At 41.2% G+C, this 26,647-nt stretch overlaps 1 protein-coding gene across 14 annotated transcripts in view; it reads left to right on the top strand.

Annotated features, from left to right (window-relative positions):
• Nucleotides 1-26,647, top strand: part of LOC144503002 (lysine-specific demethylase 2B-like) — a 237,834-nt gene that overhangs the window by 121,601 nt on the left and 89,586 nt on the right. For all 14 annotated transcript variants that reach the window (XM_078227483.1, XM_078227489.1, XM_078227486.1 and 11 more), the window contains 5 exons: nt 6,220-6,313; nt 8,022-8,175; nt 10,477-10,592; nt 17,338-17,464; nt 21,414-21,889. In XM_078227483.1, the coding sequence (XP_078083609.1) occupies nt 6,220-6,313; nt 8,022-8,175; nt 10,477-10,592; nt 17,338-17,464; nt 21,414-21,889 (967 nt within the window). The remainder of the gene's footprint in view (nt 1-6,219; nt 6,314-8,021; nt 8,176-10,476; nt 10,593-17,337; nt 17,465-21,413; nt 21,890-26,647) is intronic.

The raw sequence follows: 26,647 nt of genomic DNA, 5'->3' as shown, positions 1-26,647 counted from the left end.
CCTCACCAATGCCCTGTACAGGTGCATCAAGACATCCCTGCTTTTATATTCTATCCCCCTCGCAATATAGGCCAACATCCCATTTGCCTTCTTGATCACCTGTTGTACCTGCAGACTGGGCTTTTGCGTCTCATGCACAAGGACCCCCAGGTCCCTTTGCACGGTAGCATGTTTTAATTTGTTTCCATTGAGATAGTAATCCCATTTGTTATTATTTCCTCCAAAGTGTATAACCTCGCATTTCTCAACGTTATACTCCATTTGCCATATCCTCGCCCACTCACTCAGCCTGTCCAAATCTCTCTGCAGATCTTCTCCGTCCTCCACACGATTCACTTTTCCACTTATCTTTGTGTCGTCTGCAAACTTCGTTACCCTACACTCCGTCCCCTCCTCCAGATCATCTATATAAATGGTAAACAGTTGCGGCCCGAGTACCGATCCCTGCGGCACGCCACTAGTTACCTTCCTCCAACCGGAAAAACACCCATTTATTCCGACTCTTTGCTTCCTGTCGGATAGCCAGTCCCCAATCCACTTTAACACACTACCCCCAACTCCGTGTGCCCTAATCTTCTTCAGCAGCCTTTTATGGGGCACCTTATCAAACGCCTTTTGAAAATCCAAAAACACCGCATCCACCGGTTCTCCTCCATCAACCGCCCTAGTCACATCTTCATAAAAATCCAACATGTTCGTCAAGCACGACTTTCCCCTCATGAATCCATGCTGCGTCTGATTGATCGAACCATTTCTATCCAGATGCCCTGCTATCTCCTCTTTAATAATGGATTCCAGCATTTTCCCTACTACAGACGTTAAGCTGACCGGCCTATAGTTACCCGCCTTTTGTGTCTCCTTTTTTAAACAGCGGCGTAACATTAGCCGTTTTCCAATCAACCGGCACTACCCCAGAATGCAACGAGTTTTGATAAATAATCACTAACGCATCCACTATTACCTCTGACATTTCTTTCAATACCCTGGGATGCATTCCATCCGGACCCGGGGACTTGTCCACCTTCAGTCCCATTAGTCTACCCAGCACTGCCTCTCTGGTAACATTAATTGTATTAAGTATTTCTCCTGCTGCCAACCCTCTATCGTTAATATTTGGCAAACTATTTGTGTCCTCCACCGTGAAGACCGACACAAAAAACTTATTTAAAGACTCAGCCATATCCTCATTTCCCACTATTAACTCCCCCCTCTCGTCCTCCAAGGGTCCAACATTCACTCTAGCCACTCTATTCCTTTTTATATATTTATAAAAACTTTTACTATCATTTTTTATATTAATTGCTAGCCTAGCTTCATAGTCTATCCTTCCTTTCTTTATCGCTTTCTTAGTCTCTCTTTGTTGTTTCTTAAATTTTTCCCAATCACTTGTTTCTCCACTATTTTTGGCCACTCTGTACGCAGCTGTTTTTATTCTAATACTCTTCTTTATTTCCTTCGTTATCCACGGCTGGTTCTCCCTTTTCTTACAATCCTTGTTTTTTGCTGGAATATATTTTTGCTGAGAACTGAAAAGGATCTCCTTAAAAATCCTCCACTGTTCCTCAGCTATCCTACCTGCCAGCCTGCTCTCCCAGTCTACCTTAGCCAATTCATCCCTCATCCTATCATATTTCCCTCTGTTCAAACAGAGGACACTGGTTTGAGACCAAACTTTCTCCTCTTCCATCTGAATCAGAAATTCGACCACATTGTGGTCACTAGACCCAAGAGGGTCCTTCACAATAAGATCCTTAATTCTACCTACCTCCTTACACAATACCAGATCCAAAATAGCTCGATCCCTCGTCGGTTCCGTAACATGCTGTTCAAGGAAACTATCCCGACAGTCATGTCCTGAGCTTGACTGATGGAAGCTGATGCAATACAGAATTAGAAAAATTATATAGTAGATTTCATGTAGCGATTCTCATAGCATGTTGGATGGTATGTTCTCTAAGTGGGTGCGTTTTACCTAATGGCTAATAATTGTGGTCCTAAGATGGAATTACGTTGATGGGAACTTGTTTAATGCATAGCCGATAGACACGGTTTGTTCTTTTTTTTGAACAAATTCCTAGCAGAGGAGATGAGAGACAACAGAATCTAATTGCTTAGTAAACAGAGCCATGGGTCTATCAGAATGTAATTGTTGTTTGTTCAGAAGCTCTTCAAATTAGAATAGGCTCAGACTTAGAAACTGGTGGGGGGGGCGATTCTCCCAAAAAGATTCTAAGTGTTGAATTCGCGTAAAAACTGGAGTAAATTCTGTTGAAAAAAACAAAATGAATCTCCCACACTCTGTGCACTGCAGAGTGCACTGGCATAAATCACCCCAAAAATCAGTGGGCAGGACCTATTCCTGCTGAAGAGGTTGGCAACATAGCGCTGAGCGCGTCACTGCGCATGCGCTGATCTGTCAACGCTGAGATTGGCGTATGTGCAGTAGCCCGCACCACCCATCTCCCGACTGCTGACCAGCTCGATCACTGGCCAGCCCCGCGACCCAGCATCGCTGGCTGTACGACCTCCCCAACGGCCCGGACCCTTTCCTCCCACCCCACCCCGCAGTCCCAATTTTTTGACCGGTGGGGAGTGCCAAGGTGCCCTCTGGGCAGTGCCAGGGGGCCAGGCTGGCACTGCTGAGGTGGCAATGACCAGGGGGCACCCCCTCACGGCCCCCGACCCTCTGGAGGCCCCCCCTTCACTCCAGCAGGGTCGGGCCGCCAGCTCCCCGCAAGTGGGGAGCTGTTGTAAGCACTCCTGGTGGGGAGATGGAGAGGTTTAATGAAACTTAAAATAGATTCAAATCATCATTTAAATAAATTCTGCACCTCTGAGCCGATTTCTGGCACAGAGCTGACGGTGCAAGAAATCCGGTGCCTGGAGACTCGTGGAGTACCCAGCGGGAAGCCCGCAAAACGACCTCCACTTGAGTGGAGGTCAGCCCCCTACAAAAGCAGTGCAGTGGGCTGGGAGAACCAAGCCTGTGGCGTTTTAATATTATTTTGCCTCTGACAATTAACTGGATGTGTTGATGTACCATTTTAATGTAAATTTATATATTTTTCGAATTTTCTTTCTGTTACCATTTTCTCCCCTCGACTCAAACCCAGTCATTTTTCAAGTGCAATTCTGGATAGTGAGCTGTTTGACGAGGAGATGGACATCACAGTGAGACCTAGTCTTGTCCTCCTGTGATATCCACACATGTGCACTTACCAGGGGTTTGCTGGACATCAGCTGATTTTCCCCCCTCCCTTCTATTATCTGATTCCCAACCCAGTTCCTGAAAGCCTGTTGGAGCTTCTAAACTGCCGTACTGATTGAGGTTAACTATTTTGACACACGCCCATCTAAAATAAATGTGTGGATGTTTTTGTTAAAATAGTGGACAAATAAACTTAACATGAATAAGCTACTTAAGATAATATCACATGCCTTATTTTGCAAGCTCAGGAACATTGCATGAGAAAGTGGCAGATAATCCTCATTAAATAAATGTGGTGGAATCCCTACCGTCTTGCCAGTCTTGCTACAGAGTTAATGTGTTCCCCTACTGTGCCCATAGCTCTTCAACTGACACCTGGATCTGACAAAAAGCCTAATTGACTTCAGTTCACTGTTTTATCCTTTACGGTATTGGGTGTATTAGTCATTTTAATTGATTTTCTGTGGAAATGTTTGTATTTATTGTGACAGGAAGCGTATAAGTGCTAGTTACCTTTTCTGAAATGTATTATTAGAGGCTTATGCCTGTTACTGACAGTGATGGATGTCCTGTTCGATAGTGTGTGTGTGCTGGAAACTAAAAGTACTGATTGCTTCAGTTCATATCATGAATGATAAAATCCTTAATTCGCCTATCAGGCCATGGAACATGATTAAAATGCAACTCGGCAATGGGTTTCGGGCAAGCAGATCTAGAGCAATGTGCAAAATGATCTGACTGGCAAGGTGAAATGCAATATAAAAATTATTTTTCTTCACCCGAGCTTTACTAAGGACATGACGACAGCACAGTAGTTCGAGGTGTCAGTGTGAAAATGGGCAGTTGTGTTCCAAAAATGAACGCGCACAAAAATAGGTTCAGGGTTTGAGATAGGTTGATTTTTTTATTTATATTTAGATATCACCCTACCACCATCTCCATATTTCTTTTTCCAATTAGTTTTATAGCGACATAAGTGGGACGTGGTTGTGATAGCACATTTGACAGATAATTCTTTCATTACTTCTTTGCATTTTCTCAACATCTGCACACATTTTAAATTCTAAATATTTTGCAAAATTATGTTAACCTGTTAACGTAATCCAGTATTCAGATAACTTTTTAAAAAAAACTTTGTGTATTTTATTATGGTAATGCTAAGATTAAGTTCAGAAATACGTTAGAAATAACTGCTTTTGTTTATTTTCTGATATGAGCTGTATTATTTCTAATTGATTAAAATTACGATCCAAAACACTTTTACCTACAAGCTTGCATACAGAGCCTGACCCAGTGTTCTGTAGCGGCTAACTACAGGGAGACTGCCTCTTTAATTGTGAAATAACATATCGTGGTTATGTAAGCCGGTCTGTTTCCTGAAATAGGTTATGCAGGTTCACACAAGTTGTGGTTTTGATGGGCACTCCACTCTCTCTGCAAGGAACATGGAGGGTCTCGTTACCATCGCTGAGTCAGGAGAACTGTAATAGTAACAACAGGGAACAAAGACTATTAGACCCTGTAAATTGCCTGAGCTGTCTTCATGACATCAGTGCATATCTTTCTGTCAACCTCAATCCTGGATCCTGTTGCTAGGCAGCGGACTTCTCCTTACCAGAAGCAGCTCTGATCCGCAGACTGCTGCTGTTGCCACCTGGTACAGTCCTCCACAGCCTATCAGCAGAGGAGAGTGTGCATTGCCTGCATAGTGCTTAGATTTTATCTCTAAAATGAAGGCAATAAGTGAAGAGAAGATGAGACAATAAATGATCTTTAGAAGAGTTCAGCAACGCTGACACAACATAACCCACAAAAAGCAGCAACCGGAGTAATGGTGGGTTCACATTAACAGCTGAATTATTTCTAAGGTGCATGGAGCATCAGTTCTGTGATTCAGCCATTAGTTACAGCTGATGGCTGCTGCTAAACCTAACAGGACTGGGAATCATGCATTGAGCGTAAGGCAGCAATTCTTTGCAGCAGATTTATTTGATCATCCTACAGATGAGGAGTTAGATTTTTCTGTAGTCTTTTATCTAGAAATACTTATTTATAAATGTCTATGTTGGCCTGTGATTATGTATATTGGAAGTATAATTGATGAGTGCTGATATGTGATTGCATTGTAAGTATTTTGCCCTGCTGTTTGGTACAGTGTAACCAGGGCACTATAATTGCCTTTTTCTATGCACTTGTGAAACTGGGTGCAGCTGCTGTACTGATGTGCAATAGATTTGAATTGCAGAAAATTATTTTCCCCACACACACAAAAATGTGTAACAGAGTTCACATGTTTGTGGGCCATAAATCTGCTAGCTGGATTCTACAACTAGTTTAGATGTGTACAAGTAGAAACTCTACAATAACAGATGGAAATAATTTAACAAATCTGTTCCTCCCCATTTAGAAGGCATTAGGAGAGCACTTGATCATTTTCCACAGACATGCAGGCATCTTGAAACTGAGAATTTGTTTTTTTTCAATTTGAATGCATTTATGGAATAGAGTACAGAAAAAATAGATTTTCTTTCCCTTTATGGAAAATGAAGGTCCAACCAACGTTTCTTCAACATTAGAACTGTTTTCATTTGCCTCTTTAGTTCTGTGTACTTTAAACTTGCAACTACTTCCCATTTGGAAGTTGTTCCATCTTTTACACAATTTCTAGCATATCAATTTCACTTTGGTCTTGAAACACAGCTGCAGTGTGGTCCTCAATGATGCAGTGAGGATCATACATCATTTGCTGATTTCCTTGGAGGAAAAAAAAATTATATTGAAACCCAAAAATAAAAATTACTAATCCTAAAATTTGTTAGGTTTAATAAGCACTAGAGTCACGTTCAAAGCAGACACCTTCCATTAAATGCTCTGTCCTTGTTGACCTCCATCATGTCATTAGAGGACATTACTTGCTGCTGTTCTTGGTCATGATTGAATCCTCATGTAGGTCAACAACTTGCTGATTGCTAAAGCATGAAGTGATTAATTGTTAAATGCTTTCTCTGCAGGTACTGCTTAATGAGCGTCAAAGGGTGCTACACAGATTTTCACATTGATTTTGGTGGCACTTCTGTCTGGTATCACATACTTCGAGGAGGGAAGGTAAGCAGTGAAGTGTTTGCTTATCTGCGGCATTTGAGCTGTTTGTTTCAATTTTATAAACTTGCAGATTGAGTGGTTTATATACACAATTGTGCTCGTCAGGGTGAAATTCTAAAGCAAAGATTATTGAAAACATGATTTTAAAAATGAGATGAACATTTTTGGGACAATAAAAGCCTAAAGGTTAATTTTAAGTAAACAAATCAGTCAACAATTTGAGCTTCCTTTTTCTGGATAAAGGCGCCACCACTTATAATTGTGAGCAGTGTGGACCAGAAGATCCCAGACTTGACACACACTGTGTTGAATTAATTGATCTGGAATATAAATTGGGACACTCTCCAGAGACTCTTGCTGGAGAGCGAGATGTTTGGATATGGATAGGATATACTTGGCTGTTATAGAGTTCAGAGTGATAAGTAGTCTTCTGATGCCAACTGCCTGAGTCTTTACATGAAGAATAGTTGGTTAGGTAAGTTATAGGAGGCCCTTGTGAAAACATGTCCCAACAAAGGTTACTGCTCCAGAACAGGAGTGGAGAAATGTCGTAATCTCCCCCTCTAGAAAATATACCAACCAGCCAGCTCTTGTATATGCTTTATAATGTGATTTCCCATGATAATTGTGCATCTTCCCTGTTACAATAACATTAATTTGTTAAGCAATTTGAGCTAGTTGAGAGTCCCATTTTTTGCCCCATGTAGTGGAAGCTGAACTGCAGTGCGCAGCAGTTTAAAGTTAAAGTTTATTTATTAGTCACAAGTAGGCTTACATTAACACTGCAATGAAATCCCCTGATCGAATAAAAGTAAATCCGTGACAGCTACTGAGTGTCTTTTTTTTTGTTCCTTCCCTCCTCCCCGTTTGCCCTCTCCCACTTGCACTCCCTCCTACTTAAAAAAACAATGCTTTGTCCCTCCCTTGATAATGCAACAGAGATTGGCCCTCAGTGTGGAAAATACCAAGTGGAAATCTGCATCCTGATGGCACAGTACAATTGAACCTCCACATATTGTTATTCTGGAAATGTTAAGATATAACACTGTGATACTTATGGCAGTGGAACAGGAGAAATTGGCGTGGTGAGCTGTGCAGTGATCTGACCTATCTCTCTATCCCTTTATATCCAAGAATCACTTGTCGTTAGTTAACCCACAACCAAAAGCAAAATGCCATATAGCACCCAATTATACCTCCTTGTTGATCTTGAAGGAAAAGAAATTGCCATCTGAGTAGCTTAAGGAGTTGTGTAATGGGACATGATATAAATGGCTAGTATTACAACCGTGTATATAGCTATATATCTCTTAATATCGATATATCTCTATCCATATCTATTTATGCATGAATTGAATATAGCTCTGTCATATCCCTGTATATTTTTAGTTTGCTCATGCAGAGTTTTGAAACTCAGGAAAACAAAATTTTCAAATCTTCTTGAGTATTTACTAATTTATTTAGGAGTTTGAGGGTTTGTACTGTTCTGTAAGTATGAAATGACATGGACCATTGAAAGATCATTAATGTATGTCACAGCGTTTAATAAATTACAATTTAAAATGCAATCTTATTTTAACTGATCTTTTGAGGCTTAAACAGTTATTCGAGTATTTCGCTGAAAATTGCATTGTCATGTTTAATATTTGTAACAGTGCAAAATGTGATCATTCTTAGAGTCCCGGTTTCATAAGCAGTCTGTCTCATTCAGGTATTCTGGTTAGTTCCCCCTACGGCGCACAATCTGGAGATTTATGAAGAGTGGGTTCTGTCGGGAAAGCAAGGTGATATTTTCCTTGGGGACAGAGTGGACGGATGCCAACGGATTGAGTTAAAACAAGGATATACGTTTCTGATCCCTTCAGGTAACTGCAGACAGCTATTATTATTTGTCACTTTGCATTATCTACACAGGCATATTGGAGGAGGGTGGGATTTGTAGGTGGATACAACCTTGGTTACTTTGGGGGGTAAAAAGGAGACATCCCTTTGTGTGCTGCCATATTGGCTACTGTTTCAAATATGTGGGGGATAAAGTGCTGTAAATAAATCAGTTTCACTGAATCATTCTGAGCTGTCAGCCATCTGAGTGGCTGATTGCACCATCTAACATTGTTACAGGCCTAATGTTACTCAGCATTATCTTTGCTGTATTGATGTATATTTGATGTGCTTATTTACTTCTCACTGAGGCACATTACATGTTACCTGCAACAGATGATAAGTCCATTTTTGTTCTGTTTGACTTGGATTGTTTTAGTAAGAGGGTCAACCTCTTTATTTTCCACTGGTGTTGTCTGAAAATTGAGTTTTTAAATGAAATTTCATCTGTCCTATTCCATTTGTGACTCTCCAGAAAGCCATTTCCTCCTCCATCTGCGGGATAGCAGTTTGATCTGTTGTCAATTGGCTTGAAATGACTGATTTTAAAAGATCACGCCCTATTATATGCACTTCATGTGACATGACTGCAAGATGTTCACTCCTCATCTCCACCCCACACACACACAACACGCACAATTTTATATCTTCAGAATTGTTCCTGCTGCATAGCTTTAAGGCACTTCTATTATGGTCAGTAAAGTGGTTGAGACTCTTGGAGAAAATAGAACTCCCCTGACCTCCTATCTTATGTTAGTATGATGGTAAGGATTATTATGCAGTAATAACTTGTAAATGTCCTGCATTATTTGGATGCTGCCATTGTTACACTGATGTACCCTGTTGATTAATGAGAGATGACAGATTCTGAAAACATTGGTACGTCATTGAGAGGAAATATTAACAGCTGATGCCAGCAATTTCAAAGTCTGTTTTACTGAGAATGTAGTTTGCTTTTTTACTTGATGCTTTTGTTTTTTTTTCCCCCCCATTATCTTTATTGAAGCATTGCTATAAAGACAGGGGAAAGGATTGGATTTTTAAACGTGTCTTTTTTTACAAATATCTAATACGCTGAATTGATTAAACTAATCTTGTACGTAGCCAAAGTCTTCTCAAAGCCTTTTTTGTTAATAGCAAATTAAGGTTCTGGGTAATAGACTGGCATTGAACCCCTGGTGTGAAATGCTGAAGGAAAGTGTTGGCCACCCCGTGGCTGTGTATTGTCCTTATTGTCTGCCTCCTATTTATCAAACACTGACTCCAGTCAGCGATGATATAAGGTAATAAAATAAATGTCCTTCGCCGCTCTGTCATGCAACTGTATGACCAATGATTTGCCTGTGGTGCAGACTGTATCTAATTGATCCTTTTTTGGTATTAAAATATAACAGCAAATACATGGCAGAATTTGGCTGTCATTGATGAAGATACTCCACGCTGTTCACAGAATTGTTGTGTTCCCTGGGTTGCATAGTGAATTAGAGTAGGTATGCCAGCCATTTAACGCAGGTACAGATATCAGAAATAACCAGGAAGCCTCATATGATTGCACACTTCCATGAGACCCATTGTACAAGATTGCAAGGTTTCCGATCACAAAAGCAAAACTTTCAAATGTGAGACCCTCAAAAAGACACAAAGTGGAATTCCTTGATAGACACAACAAGATTTCGATACAGAAAATATAACGCACCTTTTATCCACCAAAAAAGTGAAACCTCTCCGTACACAAGACCTGAGTCCCACATCATCCTCTGCTTCCCTTTTTCCCCCTCCCTCTCCTGGAAGCCTAGAAATCCCTGGACCTGTTGGACTGATAAATGCTACACTTTGGGTCAAACTTTAAAGAGCTGCCAATCAAAGCAGCCAAGGTTAGTTTTGCACATGAAACAATCTGAGCTGCATGCACCAGATCAGAGGAAATGATCAGGTGATTTGGCATGAGGGCTTTGCTTTATTATAAATAACTTGTCCTCTCTACATGGAGCCTTTTCACTTATTTACATTTAACAAATTCTCAGATACAGTGATCTAGTTACAAATAGAATTTTTGTGACTCTTCCTCAGTGTACCCTACCCCCTCTCCTCTCTCGGATACAGTTCCACAGTTGCTAGTGGCCCTTCAGTACTTTTCCAAGTGTTCATTCTTCACCTGATACCCTAAATGGTGAGTGTCAGCTAGGGTGTTTTTTTGAAGAGTTTTAATAAAACTTTTTAAAATTGCCTAATTTACAATCTTCAAACTGCAACAAAGCTCACAAGTCTTACCAATCTATTTGTAGGATGGATCCATGCGGTATACACGCTCGTAGACACGTTGGTTTTCGGTGGAAATTTCCTGCACAGCTTTAATATTCCTATGCAGCTTCATATCTATGGCATTGAGGATCGAACTCGGGTAAGTCATCTCTGTGATAATTCATCTTTAATAAATGCAGACTTCTAGTTATTTCCTCTGCTTACCTAAAGATGTTGTCTCTCTTGGAATACAGTTCCACCATACTTAGAACTTTCTGGCACATTAAGCACTCACTTTTCATGTAAATGTTTTGTGATTTTTTTTTTAAGCAGGCAGTTCAACTGTTTCATAGAATCCCTATAGTGCAGAAGGAGGCCATTCAGCCCATCGAGTCTGCACCGATCACAATCCCACCCAGGCCCTTTTTCCTGTAACCCCTCGTATTTACCCTGCCAATCCCCCTAACACGAGGCTCAATTTAGCGCGGCCAATCAACCTAACCCGCACATCTTTGGACTGTGGGAGAAAACCGGAGCACCCGGAGGAAACCCACGCAGACACGAGGAGAATGTGCAAACTCCACACATATAGTGACCCGAGGCCAGAATTGAACCCAGGTCCCTGGCGCTGTGAGGCAGCAGTGCTAACCACTGTGCCACCGTGCTGCCCTGTTGGTGAGGTAGAGAGGTAAAGTTCGTTATGATTTTGGCTAACCCTGATCCTGTTCTTACCAGAAGTCCACACATGTGCATTTATCAGCAGGGATCACAGGGTATCAATAAGGGATCTGAATTTTAACTGACTTTTTCTTCATCCAGTAATGGGATAATTCTAATACCTCCAACCGGGGGCTGAACTGAGCTAATTACCCGACAACATCTGCTGGAGAATTCAACCTGTGACTGCTCTGCTGTGTGTGCCATGTATTATATTGGATGGTGCATTAATCTACTACGGAATGATCCTAGGAATTTTGAGCACCCTTTATTATTTCTCTTCCCATTCTCTTTAAATAATAACTTAATGAAAGTTTGGTTTGCAAGCTAAGCTTTGCACTAGCTAACTTATGTAGAATTAGAATATATTTGTGGTTAATGTTCGGAATGATCTTTCTAGTTCAAAGGTCCAGATACTTTTTGTAATGGTATTTGTAATACTCGTCAGTCTTGCGACTTTAGTTTATTTATGAGAAGGTATTTCTAAAAGCCCACCAGGTTTCTGAGAATATTTCTACAAACAACTGCTGTCCTTTTAGGAAAGCATGAAATTTTTGTTTCGATGATGTAAAGGGTTTAGCATGTTTATTGATCCTTCTAAAGCTTTATCTGTTCCACAGAAGATTCTTGCCTATTTTCTTTCTTTGAAGGCATTTTTCCTCCAATTTGATAGCAAGGGCAGAAACCACGATAATGATCTACAACAGGAGACAATGAACTTCAGAAAAATGTTACAACATTAATCTATGATCAAACTAAGTGAATTTCCAGAGTTAATATCAGTGGTGGCATATCTCAGTGGCTTCAGTCTCACTACTGAGGCGTGACTCAGTGACTCTGCCTAGAAGATGCACATAGGTGGATGTTTGGTGAGAACCCGATCAAGCTTAGCTATGTTCGGTCATTCATTGTTTTGATTCAGACTTGAACAATAATTATTTTGATGAAGGCTGGTGGTACCCATTCATCTGTAACTGGGAGTTGATACTTTCAGGAGAAGATGCTAAAAAATACATCTTGCTTTACATCAGAGTAAAGGCCATGTGGAAACTCATTGAAAAGAATGATAAGCATATACCTCTAGAACTTGCAACATTGTGAGGACTGGTAAACCATCCCCCCTCCATTTGTGAACCTTAGCCACACGGCAGCTATTACTCCAACTCTAACTAGTGTACTTGGTGTCTGCATCATAACCCAAAATGGAAACCAGCTAAGTTCAACCAAGAAAATGCTGCCCCTTGGGCAAATTGACATCTGGTCCAAATGGAATTAGCAAGTTTTTGCAAGTTAGTGTCAAGTTTGGCCTGCTTCCCCTTGCTTCATAAGGGGATGTTATTTAAAGTATCGCTGATAAACATAACCTTTTCTCCAACTCCTCATTAACTAGGTTTCAATAAGTTAGGCATATCACATTCGAAAATGGAACATATCCAAATACCAAAACGCAATTGGCCCCAAGGGATTTCAGATAAATGATACTTGACCTGTAGTTAACTTGGAACTGCTGGGAGCAAGTTAGTGCTCGTTCTACAGATAAGAAGTTATGTTGTATAAGGGTACGTAGGACACAGTCAAACAAGGGAGTAATGAATATTTCAAACTATATGCCAAGTGAGTATTTTCATACATGCATTGTTAGAATGCCACTATTTAGTCATGATGTGAGTTAAACTGAATTCTATATCGTCATTCTATACTTTAGGCCTTTTGCTTTTATGGCCACTGTGCTGTCCATTTTGCAAAACTTCCTCCAATTGTGATTAGAGTTTGACTTGTATGAAATTAAGGATGATTTATCTGTTGAATAGAAAGTTCTCATTTACACACGCCTCTAGAAACAGGGTTTAAAGATGGATTCCCAAGTGGCTGAGGAGCCAATGGTATGAAGCTACCATCTGTGGGATTATGACTGAACGCTTCTAAGTCAGAATCCTGTCTAAAATAAACAGGGTTCAAAGATGGATTCCCAAGTGTCACTTCAAAAAAAAAAGACTGATTCTTAGCCTCCAGCCCTTGTCGACCTTGTTCTATACCACCTGCCACTCAAAAGCAAAGTAAAGCAGAAAAGGACAATAGGGAGAGAGAGAGAGAATAGAAAGAGACGAGAGGTGGACAGAAACCACAATGTCAAAATGACACAGGTAAGAGAGAGACATGCAACATCTTGGGAGAGCCTCCATTGTGTCCACTGCGTGCATTATCTATCTATCTGCATCTCTCTGTGTGCATCTTGGCGAGAGAGATTACTAGCCACTTCCTCAGGATAAAAATGCCTTTCAGTTTTTTTTCTACATCTTCTGAGATACATGATCTGTTGCATGTTTGATTCTATTCCTCTTGTGGGGTAAGCACACTCAAGATAGTGATGTATCATTATATAAAAGTCAAAATGAAGGCAGTTATCCCTGCTCATTGGGATATGTGACACTACGTGACAGTAACTAAGGATCACAGATAAGACCTGTGGCATTTTGGCATTCACACAGTATTAACATTCAAAGACTGGATAGTTCAGACATTCTAAAGTCAAACCTGAGGTCTGAATCTACATATATTTTCATTTTTACCATCAACTCATTAAATACTTAAGTTGCAATATTAATATATCATAAAGCATAGAATCCTACAGTGCAGAAAGAGGCCATTCGGCCCATCAAGTCTGCACCAACCACAATCCCCAGGCCCTATCCCCATATCCCTACATATTTACCCACTAATCCCTCTAACCTATGCATCCCGGGGCACTAAGAGGCAATTTAGAATGGCCAATCAACCTTGCCCGCACATCTTTGGACTGTGGGAGGAAACCGGAGCACCCGGAGGAAACCCACGCAGACACAAGGAGAATGTGCAAACTCCACTCAGACAGTGACCTGAGCCGGGAATTGAACCCAGGTCCCTGGAGCTGTGAAGCAGCAGTGCTAACCACTGTGCTACCGTGCCACAATTAGGTAAATATTTATTTATAAACTCCAAACTAATTTATTTTGCATCATTAAAAATTTATGCTCAATTTTTAAAAAGATGATGGAGCTCGGGAATGATCTTGCAGCGTGTAATTTTTTTGTAACTCCCATTCTTGTGAATTTTCATGCTGTACACCAAGAAAAGTGTACACACGTAGGATTTTAACACACTTCCCCTTGCTCAAATGCAGGCAGCTATTTTATCACAAATTTTGTTTGGTGTGTGTGATAGCTGACCTCTTCAATTGGCCTGTTCTGGGTGGAAGCAGATCACAATAATCTTGATTTATCGAAACTGGTTTACTACAATCGGTGTGCAGAGGGACTGCTGGATAGAATGTGTTTTGCTCACTGTTCATAAAACTGAGTAATGGTTCTCGGAATGTTAGTCATTACTGCAACAAAACAACAATGTCTGAAAGATTGCTGGAAGTACCATAGAAGGCTGTAGTGTATGTGCCCATCATGCTCCCATCAATAATCTCAAATTCTCAACTCTGAATTCTGAACTAGACCAATTGTTCAGTCACAGTCTTTAGTTTGCGAATCCTGAGTTATTGTTCAACATTAATGCCAAAAGCAGGGATTTGAGCAATCATCAGCATAATAGATTGTGTCTCTTACTCAAGAGTGAAATCTTAAACTTGAATTCATCATGAATATTACCCTAACTCTCTTCACCACTGGATTAAGCCTTTAAGAAACTAATTGCAAAGTGTATTTTGGCTCATAAGACTGCAGAACATGATCACTGTAAATTCAGTTTGTGATTTAGTAATGGTTTGCTGAGTTGGTGCAGCAATTGCTAAGTTACTGGCAAATTGTGCTCACAGTTCCCTGGAAGACAAGTTGCTGATTTCAGGTTGGCTTGAGGAACCATACCCCATCAAGAAGTTAATATTCAAAAGAGATAGGAATAGAGAAAATTGTTGAGAAGATTAAACCAGAGTTTACAACACAAAAAGTGGCCCTTTGATCCAACATGTCTGCATCAGCCATCAAGCACCTATCAATTCTAATCCCATTTTCTAGTTCTTGGTCCATAGCCTTGTATGCTATGGTGTTTCAAGTGCTCATCTAAATGCTGCTTAAATGTTGTGGGGGTTCCCACCTCTCCAACACTTTCAGGTAGTGAGTTCCAGTTCCCCCCACTCTCTAGATGGAAAGGTTTCTCCTCTAGTCCCCCCTTGGATGGCATGGTGGCGCAGTGGTTAGCCTCACAGTGCCAGGGACCCGGGTTCCATTCCGGCCTCGGGTCACTGTCTGCGTGGAGTTTGCACATTTTCCCTGCGTCTGTGTGGATTTCCTTCGGGTGCTCGGGTCAGTCCAGGCTCGTTGGGCCAAATGGCCTCTTTCTGCATGATAGGGATTCTATGATTCTTTTATGAAATCCCCTACCCCTTACCTTAAATCTATGTCCCCTGGATATTGACCCCTCTACGAAGGGGAAATATTTCCTCCTATCTACCCTATCTGTCTCCCTTATAATTTTGTGCACCATGATCAGGTCCCTCCTCAACCTTAAAAGTCCTTGAATAAACTAAACTATTATGTTGTGTTTTGAAAATTCTGCTCATCGGATTACTGTGAATGGGCCTTTTAATTTGGATGTTCTGTCAGGGTGTAACTTGCTCATAGTACTGTGCTCAGTTCTGGTCGCCTCATTACAGGAAGGATGTGGAAAAGATTGAAAGGGTGCAGAGGAGATTTACAAGGATGTTGCCTGGATTGAGTGGCATGCCTTCTAAGGATAGGCTGAGGGAGCTCGGTCTTTTCTCCTTGGAGAGACGTAGGATGAGAGGAGACCTAATAGAGGTGTATAAGATGTTGAGAGGCATAGATAGGGTGGACTCTGAGGCTTTTTCCCAGGGTGGAAATGGCTGTTATGAAAGGACACAGGTTTAAGGTGCTGGGGGGGTAGGTACAGGGGAAATGTTAGGAGGAAGTTTTTCACAGAGGGTGGTGGGCGAGTGGAATTAGCTGCCGTCAGTGGTGGTGGAGGCAAACTCAATAGGGACTTTCAAGAGACTCCTGGATGAGTACACGGGACTTAATAGGATGGAGGGTTATAGGTAGGCCTAAAAGGTAAGGATATGTTCGGCACAACTTGTGGGGCTGAAGGGCCTGTTTTGTGCTGTAGTTTTCTATGTTTCTCTGAAACTCCAGTTTCTTGGTTGCTTGGGACAATGAAAGATTTGTTCTGGCTGCCACAGTCAATTAATGAAAGACTTTGTTGACACTTCAAAAAAGTTTGAATTAGTCATTGAAGATGCCATCAATGGAATTTACTATCAATGGAAATGGGTTAATTTAATTCCAAATCGTAACATTAATCCAGATGATTGAAAATTGCCCTGCCTTGTACACCAGGTACTATGACAAAAATGTGCACAATTTTATACATTAGGCATCTGGCTTTTGGTTCCAAGGTGCACACTGAACTATATTGAGCAGTGGGAAAAACTTTCTCATTTGTTTGGGAACATTGAGTTAATGTGCAAGTCTCAGCTCGCCCCATCTTATTTGTAAAATTCTGATACTGTGTATTCTAGGTCCTGCATTTTATGAACTTAAACTGGTGCAAACTCTCAAGTATTTTTGGGCACTTATGTTCTTAATCTTGTCGGTCCTCCAGCTGTGTCATTTTGAGTGTTGTAAGAAATTGCATCTAAAAATATTTACAGACCTTCTGGATGATGCGTGTCCCTGCTAACTAGCAAACCAGTGTGACTTGAAGACTTCTTGAATTTTAGTAACTTGAATATTCATTCTGTTTTCCTGTTTAATCCACGCAGCAAACTTACTAAAAATGTAATTATTGCAATCTTTGTATATTGAATTATGTGTTAATTCAAGCAGACAGTGAAACAACAATGCATGTTTGTGCGCACTGCCTCGTAATGAAGCATAGAGTGATGTAAATCATTGTATTTCACAGAATTGATTCCCTCACCCCAACAAATAGACCATTGATATGAAATGCTTTTACACTACATGAATTTGATTTTTAAAAATAAGTATGTGCAATCTACAATTACATATTAACCTAAAATAAATATGCACTCAAGAAGTGGTTTAGTTGTGTTTTCCTTGGTCATCTCCACCCTACACAATGGCAATTGTTGTAGCTCTCTGTTGTGCCTGCACTTGTAGGTTCATTTTCATGTTCTCCTTTACCATAAGCTGCAATCTGCTGTATAAAGGTTCCTTGTTTTTCAGGTTAATGCCAAGTTCCGTTATCCTTTCTACTATGAAATGTGCTGGTATGTCCTGGAAAGATATGTGTTCTGTTTGACAAAACGGTCTCATCTCACCAAACAATACCAGAGGGAATCAATGTTAATTGGTAAGCAGCCAGCAGTAGTACATGTGTTCACATGAGATGTTTCAGGCTATTATTTCTTGAGTATTCACAAACAGATAAAGGGTCGTTAGAAAATTCCATAAAATATGCACTGTCTTTCAGCAGGCTAACAGTAGCTGATTGGAGGGAAATATTAAAGTCGCTCCCCTAATGGCCCAGCTAGTTTACCAAGTGGCGGCTGCATAATTTTAGCAAGGTCTCTGGTATGCCTCAAGTCAGGTACCAGCAACTGGGGAAGCACTGAGAAAGGGAGTGGAAACTAAGCCAGTGCTGATACTTGCGTTTGATGGTAGTAACCTGGCAATTTGTTTATCTGAGCTGGGTGCAGATAGAATTAGACCAGATGAAACTGGAATCCCCGATGCACTTGAGGCTTAGACATGAAAACTGGTTACTTGGGTGAGCATGACTTGTACCATGAAATGACACTTGAGGAGTCAGCTTGAGGAGAAAAGGGCTAAAGATAGAAATAGAATTAAATTAATTAGCAGAAAATAATTCTTTATCTCCTGACCCGAGCTTGGACAACACTAATGCAATTACTAATTAGACCAATTGCCATTTAGTGGTGGCTTTTTTTCCCCTGAGGGCGACATAGCCTTTTTCTCAGTGCTGTTTCCTTCTCATCTTTTTGAACGATCCAGTCTTTAGATGGACAGGGCAGCTGCTCTCTGTTCTCAGACATTGTCGTTGGTTTTGTTGCTTGGGATGCCATGGGACTCTTAGGAATAGGCTGATGAAAGCTCCCTCATCGATCACTATGAAAATGATGTTTGAAATTTATTTGCAGTTATGTGTTTATAATTGGCTGAGCAGGGTGTAGTTGTTTTATTATTATTTGTTATGCTCTCTCTAGTTCCCTTTCTCTTTTTCTCTTCAAATTAAAGCATAAAAAATTCATTAGCCTTCACTACAAATTTCAGTGGCAGTGCATTTGAGTAATTCTGCTGTTTGCTTTTTTTTTCATTTCGAACCCCTGGTTCGTATGTTACAGATGCTTATCCAATTCTGTTTTGGAAGCAAAACAGAAAATGCTGGAAAATCTCAGCGGGTCTGACAGCATCTGAGGAGAGAGAAAAGAGCATCTTGTGTCTGGATGAGCTGCTGAAATTTTCCAGCATTTTCTCTTTTTGTTTCAGATTCCAGCATCCACAGTATTTTGCTTTTATCCGTTTTGAAAGCCCCTATTGTAGCCTCCAACAGACTCTCTGTGTATTGCAGATTCTAACCACTTGCTACATAAAAGGCTTTTCCTCATTTTACCATTGATTCTTTTCCCAATCATTTTTTTTAATCGTGTCATTTAGTTCTTGACCCTTTCGCCTGTGGGAGTGAAAGAAAATTTGCATGCACCAAACTTGAAAATTGTTGTTTAGTCAGTCCTCTATGTAGCTTGCTCATGTTGGTGCTATTTTGAGTCACAGCTAGGGAGAGCATGCTGATGTGCTAAATTGGCTTTAGTACTTTTGACAGATCAGCAGAGGATGCCATTGCACTAATGGTAGATTAGGAGCTCCTTTTTAAATAAAGCTCTCCATCCTTCTGCTGTGTTGGTCTGAGTTGTCAACAAGCAAGAAAGACATCTGTCTGTAACACTCCAAAGTAGAAGTATCTTAAGGTGGCTTATTTACCATTTGCACCATGTTTTAATCCAACTAAACTGTAAAGATGTGAAATTGTGACCAAATTTGTGCCAATTCTATAAAACCAATTCTATATTCATTGTATAACACTGCCAAACCCAAAGTTAGCTCATAGGCTAGTTTCAGTGAGGCCAACTCAAAGCAATGTATTGGAATACAAGTTCCATTTTAGCAGTTGAAACTAATAAAGCGCCTCAATTTATCATAGAATTGCAATATCATGATGTGCATAAATTAATTAATCTGCCCCAAGCTAGTAGTCCAAATACTACCTTCCATGCCTTGGCTCAAAAGACTCAACCTGACGTCAGTAATTAATTATGAATGGCTGTGTCTGGGTGTCTTGAACTGTGAGCAAGAGGCACTCTAATTTCTTTCAAAACTGGGAGTATCTGTGCAGGTGGACAGGAGATCCCTTGCTCTTTTCGATAGTGCCAGGATCTTTTGTGTCCAAATCTGAGGTAAGATGAGGTCTTGCTTTAATGTTTTAGCTGAGCAACAGCATCTCTGACAGTGTAGTGTTGCCTTAGTTTTGCATTGAAGTATCAATATTAAACTGTTCAAGTGTCTGGACTGGGGCTTGCAACTATGACCTCCTGATTTCAAGACCAAGCTGCAACCACTGATCCAAAGTTGACATTATGGCAGCATGAGGAAGTTACAGAATTATTAACCTGCAGTTAAGAGATCTCCTGTATGAGATCTTTCTTGATAGCTATTATAATGCAAACCAGGTTATGCATTGCAGTCTCTTCAGGCTTCTCTTTGTAGTCTCCTGGTGGACTTCCATGGGGTCTCTGATGGACTTCCAAGTTGATACGTTTTAGCTAGGCTGAGTTTGCTTGCACCTGAAGTGTTGTTTCACTATATTAATGGTGCAAAATAGGCAGAGATTCAGCATGACAGTACCACAGTTCAGTGTCTGATTGCCACACAGTTGACTCCAATTATGAGGTCCTTAATGATTGGAAAGTACGGCAGATTAGTTATTCTTGTCCAGCAGTGCAACATTCTTTTTCATGACAACACAAGATTTGCAGTACTATTGAAGAATGAGGTTTTCTTCACTGGTTGGGAGTGATGTTTTGGGGGAGGCAGTGGTAAAGTGAGCTGATCCAAAGCTCAGACAGATGTTAACCCCTGGGCAAGGGAAAGTAGAAATCATAGAACCCTACAGTGCAGAAAGAGGCCATTCGGCCCATCGAGTCTGCACCGACCACAATCCCACCCAGGCCCTACCCCCATATCCCTACATATTTTATCCACTAATCCCTCTAACCTACACATCTCAGGAAACTAAGGGGCAATTTTATCATGGCCAATCAACCTAACCTGCACATCTTTGGACTGTGGGAGGAAACCCACGCAGACACGAGGAGAATGTGCAAACTCCACACAGACAGTGACCCGAGCCGGGAATCGAACCCAGGTCCCTGGAGCTGTGAAGCAGCAGTGCTAACCACTGTGCTACCGTGCCGCCCATTCAGTCCAGGTTCTTGCTTTTGACTACTGTCCCATGATCTTGACGAGGAAGTGTGGGCTTTAGGTGGGAGTAGAATTGGGCTCAGATGTGATGGCCTCTTAAACAGTCAGTTATTCACCAGTGCTTGGTGCTTAAAACTGATTTTCTAAAATCATTGGGTAATCAACATTTGACATTCTTATGTAAAAATGCTTTGAAAGGGTATTGAACATGTGTTTATTGTCAGAGATCAAGATGTTTGGAGAGTTTGTGCTAATACTGCAACTGAAATGTTTTTCATTGTTGTTATGATTCCCTGTGGTGACATGTGGGTGTATCAATATGAGGAACTTGCAGCATTCTATTAATAATGTGCCAAAAAAAATCACTCCTACAAGCAGGTTCTTTTAACCTCTTGCAATTAGAGTTTTGAAAATATTTGGTACCGTTGTACTGATGGTATAATGTCTAAACTGCCGAGAATGGTAACTGGAATTTATTTGCATTGTTACATTGCAAGGCTTGGAGGGACATGACAGATGTCCTCGCACTGTGGAAAACTCCATCAGGGCATAACCTGGGAGAGCAATAATTGGGCCTCCGTGTCCTTCCCAAGGGAATATAAAAATGGAAGGATCCTGCTGCTGACCAATAGTCACTGACTTCCAATTTTGTATTTTGAGATGCATATTATAACAGTGTTGGATTTATTCCCAGTTTCCTTAATGTAATCACTTATTAATATTACCCATTATTTAACTTCAGCAAAACTTTCCCTTTCTTGATTACTGTGGGACATATTACATTTATGTTTAAATATTCTCAGATACAGAGAAGAAACCAAATACAGAGAGTCCTTCATCAGATTCCCGGCTAGACATGGATGAAGAATTTTCTGATATACGTTCCAAGGAGGAGAAGGATGAGACAAGAGACAAAATGAGCCTTCAGAGCGTGAAAGTATTTGGTGACGATTCGCCTTCTCCTAACAGTGTACATTCAGAAGGAAATGAAAGCTCTGGGAAGACCCAGAAAATGGCAAAGCGTTTAAAGCGGACTTTGTCCAATGACTCAGATGACAGCACCAAGTCACCAATGCTGACAGACTGTCCAAAGACGCCAAGCGGATCCCCTGACCCCTCTCAGCCAGTATCTGAGGGGTCTAACAAATGGATTCACCTTACAGAGTTTGAGTTGAAAGGGTTAAAAGCACTTGTAGAAAAACTGGAGTCCTTGCCAGAGAATAAAAAGTGTGTTCCTGAAGGGATTGAAGATCCTTACGCCCTTCTGGAGGATATGAAGGTTAGTGTTGTAAAATGTTTTCAAAGGCTTTGACGCAATTGTTTATCTGTTTGGAGCACACCATTTTAATCAAATGCGAGTCATGTTATCATTTCTGATTACAAGTGGCACTTATCCTGTGTTTCGATTTACATTTTATTAATAATGTGACTAAATTAGTAAAAAGCACAATATATTAGTCATCTTTTGAGATCCAGGGAATTGACACAAATCAAAAATTCCTTCAGTGCCTCTTTAAATTTGATATTTAGGACTTAATCTGTTGGTGATAATTAGGAAAATCCTATCAGTTTGTTAAATATGACAGAGCTTCTCTGGGTTGGGAAATTGTTAGCCTCTACTGCTTAATTATTCTGTTGGATTTACAGCAACTCAACTTCAATAATTTGACATACTTCTGCCAAGTGGAATTCTCGTCAATACTGTGAGAATATGTCCTCTTAAGATTTTTTTGTGTAAATGAACAAGTCTCTCGTGTACCCGAACAGGCGCCAGTGTGTGGCGACTGGGGGATTTTCACAGTAACTTCATTGCAATGTTAATGTGAGCCTACTTGTGACACTAATAAATAAACTAAAATAGCTGTGGAAACTTATCCTAGGGTGGCACAGTGGTTAGCACTGCTGCCTCACAGCGCTGGGGACCTGGGTTCAATTCTGGCCTCAGGTGACTGTGTGGCATTTGCACGTTCTCCCTGTGTCTGCATGGGTTTCCTCTGGGTGCTCCAGTTTTGGCTGTGCTAAATTGCCCATAGTGTCAGGGGGATTAGCAGGGTAAATACATGGGGTTACAGGGATAGGGCCTGGATGGGATTGTTGACAGTGCAGGCTTGATGGGCAAATGGCCGCCTCCTGCACTGTAGGGATTCTATACAGTCTCTAAGCACTTGATACAGCAATTTTCTAACTGCTTTTTTTTGTTTTCTTAACTGAGCAACTATTAATGTTTTCTGGTATGAAAATGTTTTCTTGTGTCGAAACCTCCAAGTATAACCATATGATAACAGAATCATAGGCTGATAGTCTCTCCTCCCTATTCATAGGTTATGGGGGAATAAATAAAAACACCAGTTGTCTAAAGGATGCACAGATTAGGAGTGAATTTGTTTGACTGTGGCAGCAAATGTCTGCATAACCCTTATGGATTAGCATGGAATAGACTAGCCCGTTTCTAGCCATCAACAGGACTTTCCAGTCACTTGTTTGTGAAGTGGGAGGTTTAGGGAAGCATCTGACTAGCCCAGAAAAATGCCACTTGCTTGGAGAGCACGAGTACTCCACTTGCTGCAAGCTTGTGCGTTCTCGGCCCTAGTATCTAACATGGTGTATGTTTGGAGGCCAGTTAGATGAGGAGCACCTGCCTGCTATACTGGTAAAATAGTGGACTGCCACTGACCTCACATATACAAGTTCTCTTTGTGCCACTTCACATGGATATTAATTTTTATATTTGTTCTCTGTATGTTATAATAAATTAGACTTTGAAATAATGAGAGTGACTTTGTTGAAGCAGCAGCATGTAGTGCAATCCATTGGGAAGAAGAATCGGGTCTTATTTCCTCAGTCCATCCAGCCCTTTCGCCTCAGATCTCTGCACTCCTCTGAGTCTGACCTCTTGCATATCCCCAATTTTCTTAACTCCACCATTGAAATTTCCTCCATCTAAATAATGGGAAGACTGAAACTTTAGCCTTCATTCCTTAGCTGGCTTCATCAATTACTGCACTCAATGGGTAGTGAATCTTTGGAATTCTCTACGCCAGAGGATTGTGGATGCTCCAATCACGAATGTATTTATGGCTGGGATAAATATATTTAACAACACCAGGTTAAAGTCCAACAGGTTTATTTGGTAGCAAAAGCCACACAAGCTTTCGGAGCTGCAAGCCCCTTCTTCAGGTGAGTGGGAATTCTGTTCACAAACAGAGCATATAAAGACACAAACTCAATTTACATGAATAATGGTTGGAATGCGAATACTTACAACTAATCAAGTCTTTAAGAAACAAAACAGCATGAGTGGAGAGAGCATCAAGACAGGCTAAAAAGATGTGTATTGTCTCCAGACAAGACAGCCAGTGAAACTCTGTGGGGGTTACAAATAGTGGGACATGAACCCAATATCCCGGTTGAGGCCGTCCTCGTGTGTGCACGGGATATTGGGTTCATGTCCCACTATTTGTAACCCCCACAGAGTTTCACTGGCTGTCTTGTCTGGAGACAATACACATCTTTTTAGCCTGTCTTGATGCTCTCTCCACGCATGCTGTTTTGTTTCTTAAAGACTTGATTAGTTGTAAGTATTCGCATTCCAACCATTATTCATGTAAATTGAGTCTGTGTCTTTATATGCTCTGTTTGTGAACAGAATTCCCACTCACCTGAAGAAGGGGCTTGCAGCTCCGAAAGCTTGTGTGGCTTTTGCTACCAAATAAACCTGTTGGACTTTAACCTGGTGTTGTGAGACTCCTTACTGTGTTTACCCCAGTCCAACGCCGGCATCTCCACATCATAAATATATTTCTCAGGGAATAAAGAGATATGAGGAGCGGGCAGGAAAATGGAGTTGGAGCCCAAGATCAACCATGATTATATTGAGTGGCACATTGGGCCATATGGTCTACTTCCCCTGTTATGTTCTCTCCTCACTGAGGCTGAACCAGAGAGTCCGCAACTGTGGCATCCTCATTTGGGTTGAGTTTCCAGCCACATATCTGCCCCATCTCCAAGACTGCCTTCATCCATCTCTTTATCATTGCAGGTCTCTGCCCCTGCCTCAGCTTTTCTGCTGATCCATGTCTTTGTTACTTCCAGACTTGACTGTGTCAATATTTTCCTCATTGGTGTCTCATGTTCCATTAACATGAATTCAAAACTTGGTGGGCACGTGAGTTGTGAGGAGGATGCAAAGTGGCTTCAAGGAGATTGAAATGGACTAAGTGAGTGGGCAAGAGCCTTGCAGATGGAGATATAGAAAACTATCCACTTTAATATGAAAAACAGAAATGCAGATTATTTCTTAAATGGGGGGAGAGATTGGGAAGTGTTGATGTCTGGAAGGACTTGTGTGTTCTAGTCCATAAACTCAACTCACTGAAAGCTAACAATGTAGGTCCAACAAGCAATTAGGAAAGCAAGTTGTATGTTGGCCTTTATTGCAAGTGGATTTGAGTACAGGAGTAAGGAAATCTTGCTGCAGTTGTATAGAGCCTTAATGAGACCACTCCTAGAGTTTATTATATGCAGTTTTTGTCTCCTTACCTAAGGAAGGGATTTACTGGCCACAAGAGGGAGTGCAACAAAGGTTTAACAGACTAATCCCTCAGATGGTGGGATTGTCCAATAAGGAATGATTGAGGAAACTGGGCCTGTACACTCTAGCATTTAGAAGAATGAGAGATGACCTCATTGGTGTACAATATTCTTCCAGGGTTCGACAGAGTATTTGCAGGGAGGATGTTTCCCTGGTTGGGGATAGGGGGTGTCTAGAACCAGGGGACACAGTCTCCGAATAAAAGGTAGGTCATTCAGGACTGAAATGAGGAGGAGCTTCTTTAGTCAGAGGGCAGTGAATCATTGGAATTCTCTACCCAAGAGGGCTGTGGAGGCTCAGACATTGCGTATGTCCAAAACTCAGGTTGATAGATTCCTAAACATCAGGGAAATAAAAGGACAGTGTGACAAAAAAGGGATAGAGGGATGGGGTGGGAAGATGCCATTGACCTGGATCGAGTTAAATGGTGGACAGACTTGAGGGCTGAATGGCCTGGTTCTGCCCCTATATCTATCCAGAACTCTGCTGCTCCCATCCGAACTTGCATCAAGTCCAGTTCATTCATCACCCCTATGAAGGATAGACTATGAAGCTAGGCTAGCAATTAATATAAAAAATGATAGTAAAAGTTTTTATAAATATATAAAAAGGAATAGAGTGGCTAGAGTGAATGTTGGACCCTTGGAGGACGAGAGGGGGGAGTTAATAGTGGGAAATGAGGATATGGCTGAGTCTTTAAATAAGTTTTTTGTGTCGGTCTTCACGGTGGAGGACACAAATAGTTTGCCAAATATTAACGATAGAGGGTTGGCAGCAGGAGAAATACTTAATACAATTAATGTTACCAGAGAGGCAGTGCTGGGTAGACTAATGGGACTGAAGGTGGACAAGTCCCCGGGTCCGGATGGAATGCATCCCAGGGTATTGAAAGAAATGTCAGAGGTAATAGTGGATGCGTTAGTGATTATTTATCAAAACTCGTTGCATTCTGGGGTAGTGCCGGTTGATTGGAAAATGGCTAATGTTACGCCGCTGTTTAAAAAAGGAGAGACAAAAGGCGGGTAACTATAGGCCGGTCAGCTTAACGTCTGTAGTAGGGAAAATGCTGGAATCCATTATTAAAGAGGAGATAGCAGGGCATCTGGATAGAAATGGTTCGATCAATCAGACGCAGCATGGATTCATGAGGGGAAAGTCGTGCTTGACGAACATGTTGGATTTTTATGAAGATGTGACTAGGGCGGTTGATGGAGGAGAACCGGTGGATGCGGTGTTTTTGGATTTCCAAAAGGCGTTTGATAAGGTGCCCCATAAAAGGCTGCTGAAGAAGATTAGGGCACACGGAGTTGGGGGTAGTGTGTTAAAGTGGATTGGGGACTGGCTATCCGACAGGAAGCAAAGAGTCGGAATAAATGGGTGTTTTTCCGGTTGGAGGAAGGTAACTAGTGGCGTGCCGCAGGGATCGGTACTCGGGCCGCAACTGTT

Source organism: Mustelus asterias, chromosome 13, assembly GCF_964213995.1.
Source record: "Mustelus asterias chromosome 13, sMusAst1.hap1.1, whole genome shotgun sequence".
Taxonomy (NCBI): Eukaryota; Metazoa; Chordata; class Chondrichthyes; order Carcharhiniformes; family Triakidae; genus Mustelus; species Mustelus asterias.
This window is presented reverse-complemented; position numbering and strand designations above follow the sequence as displayed.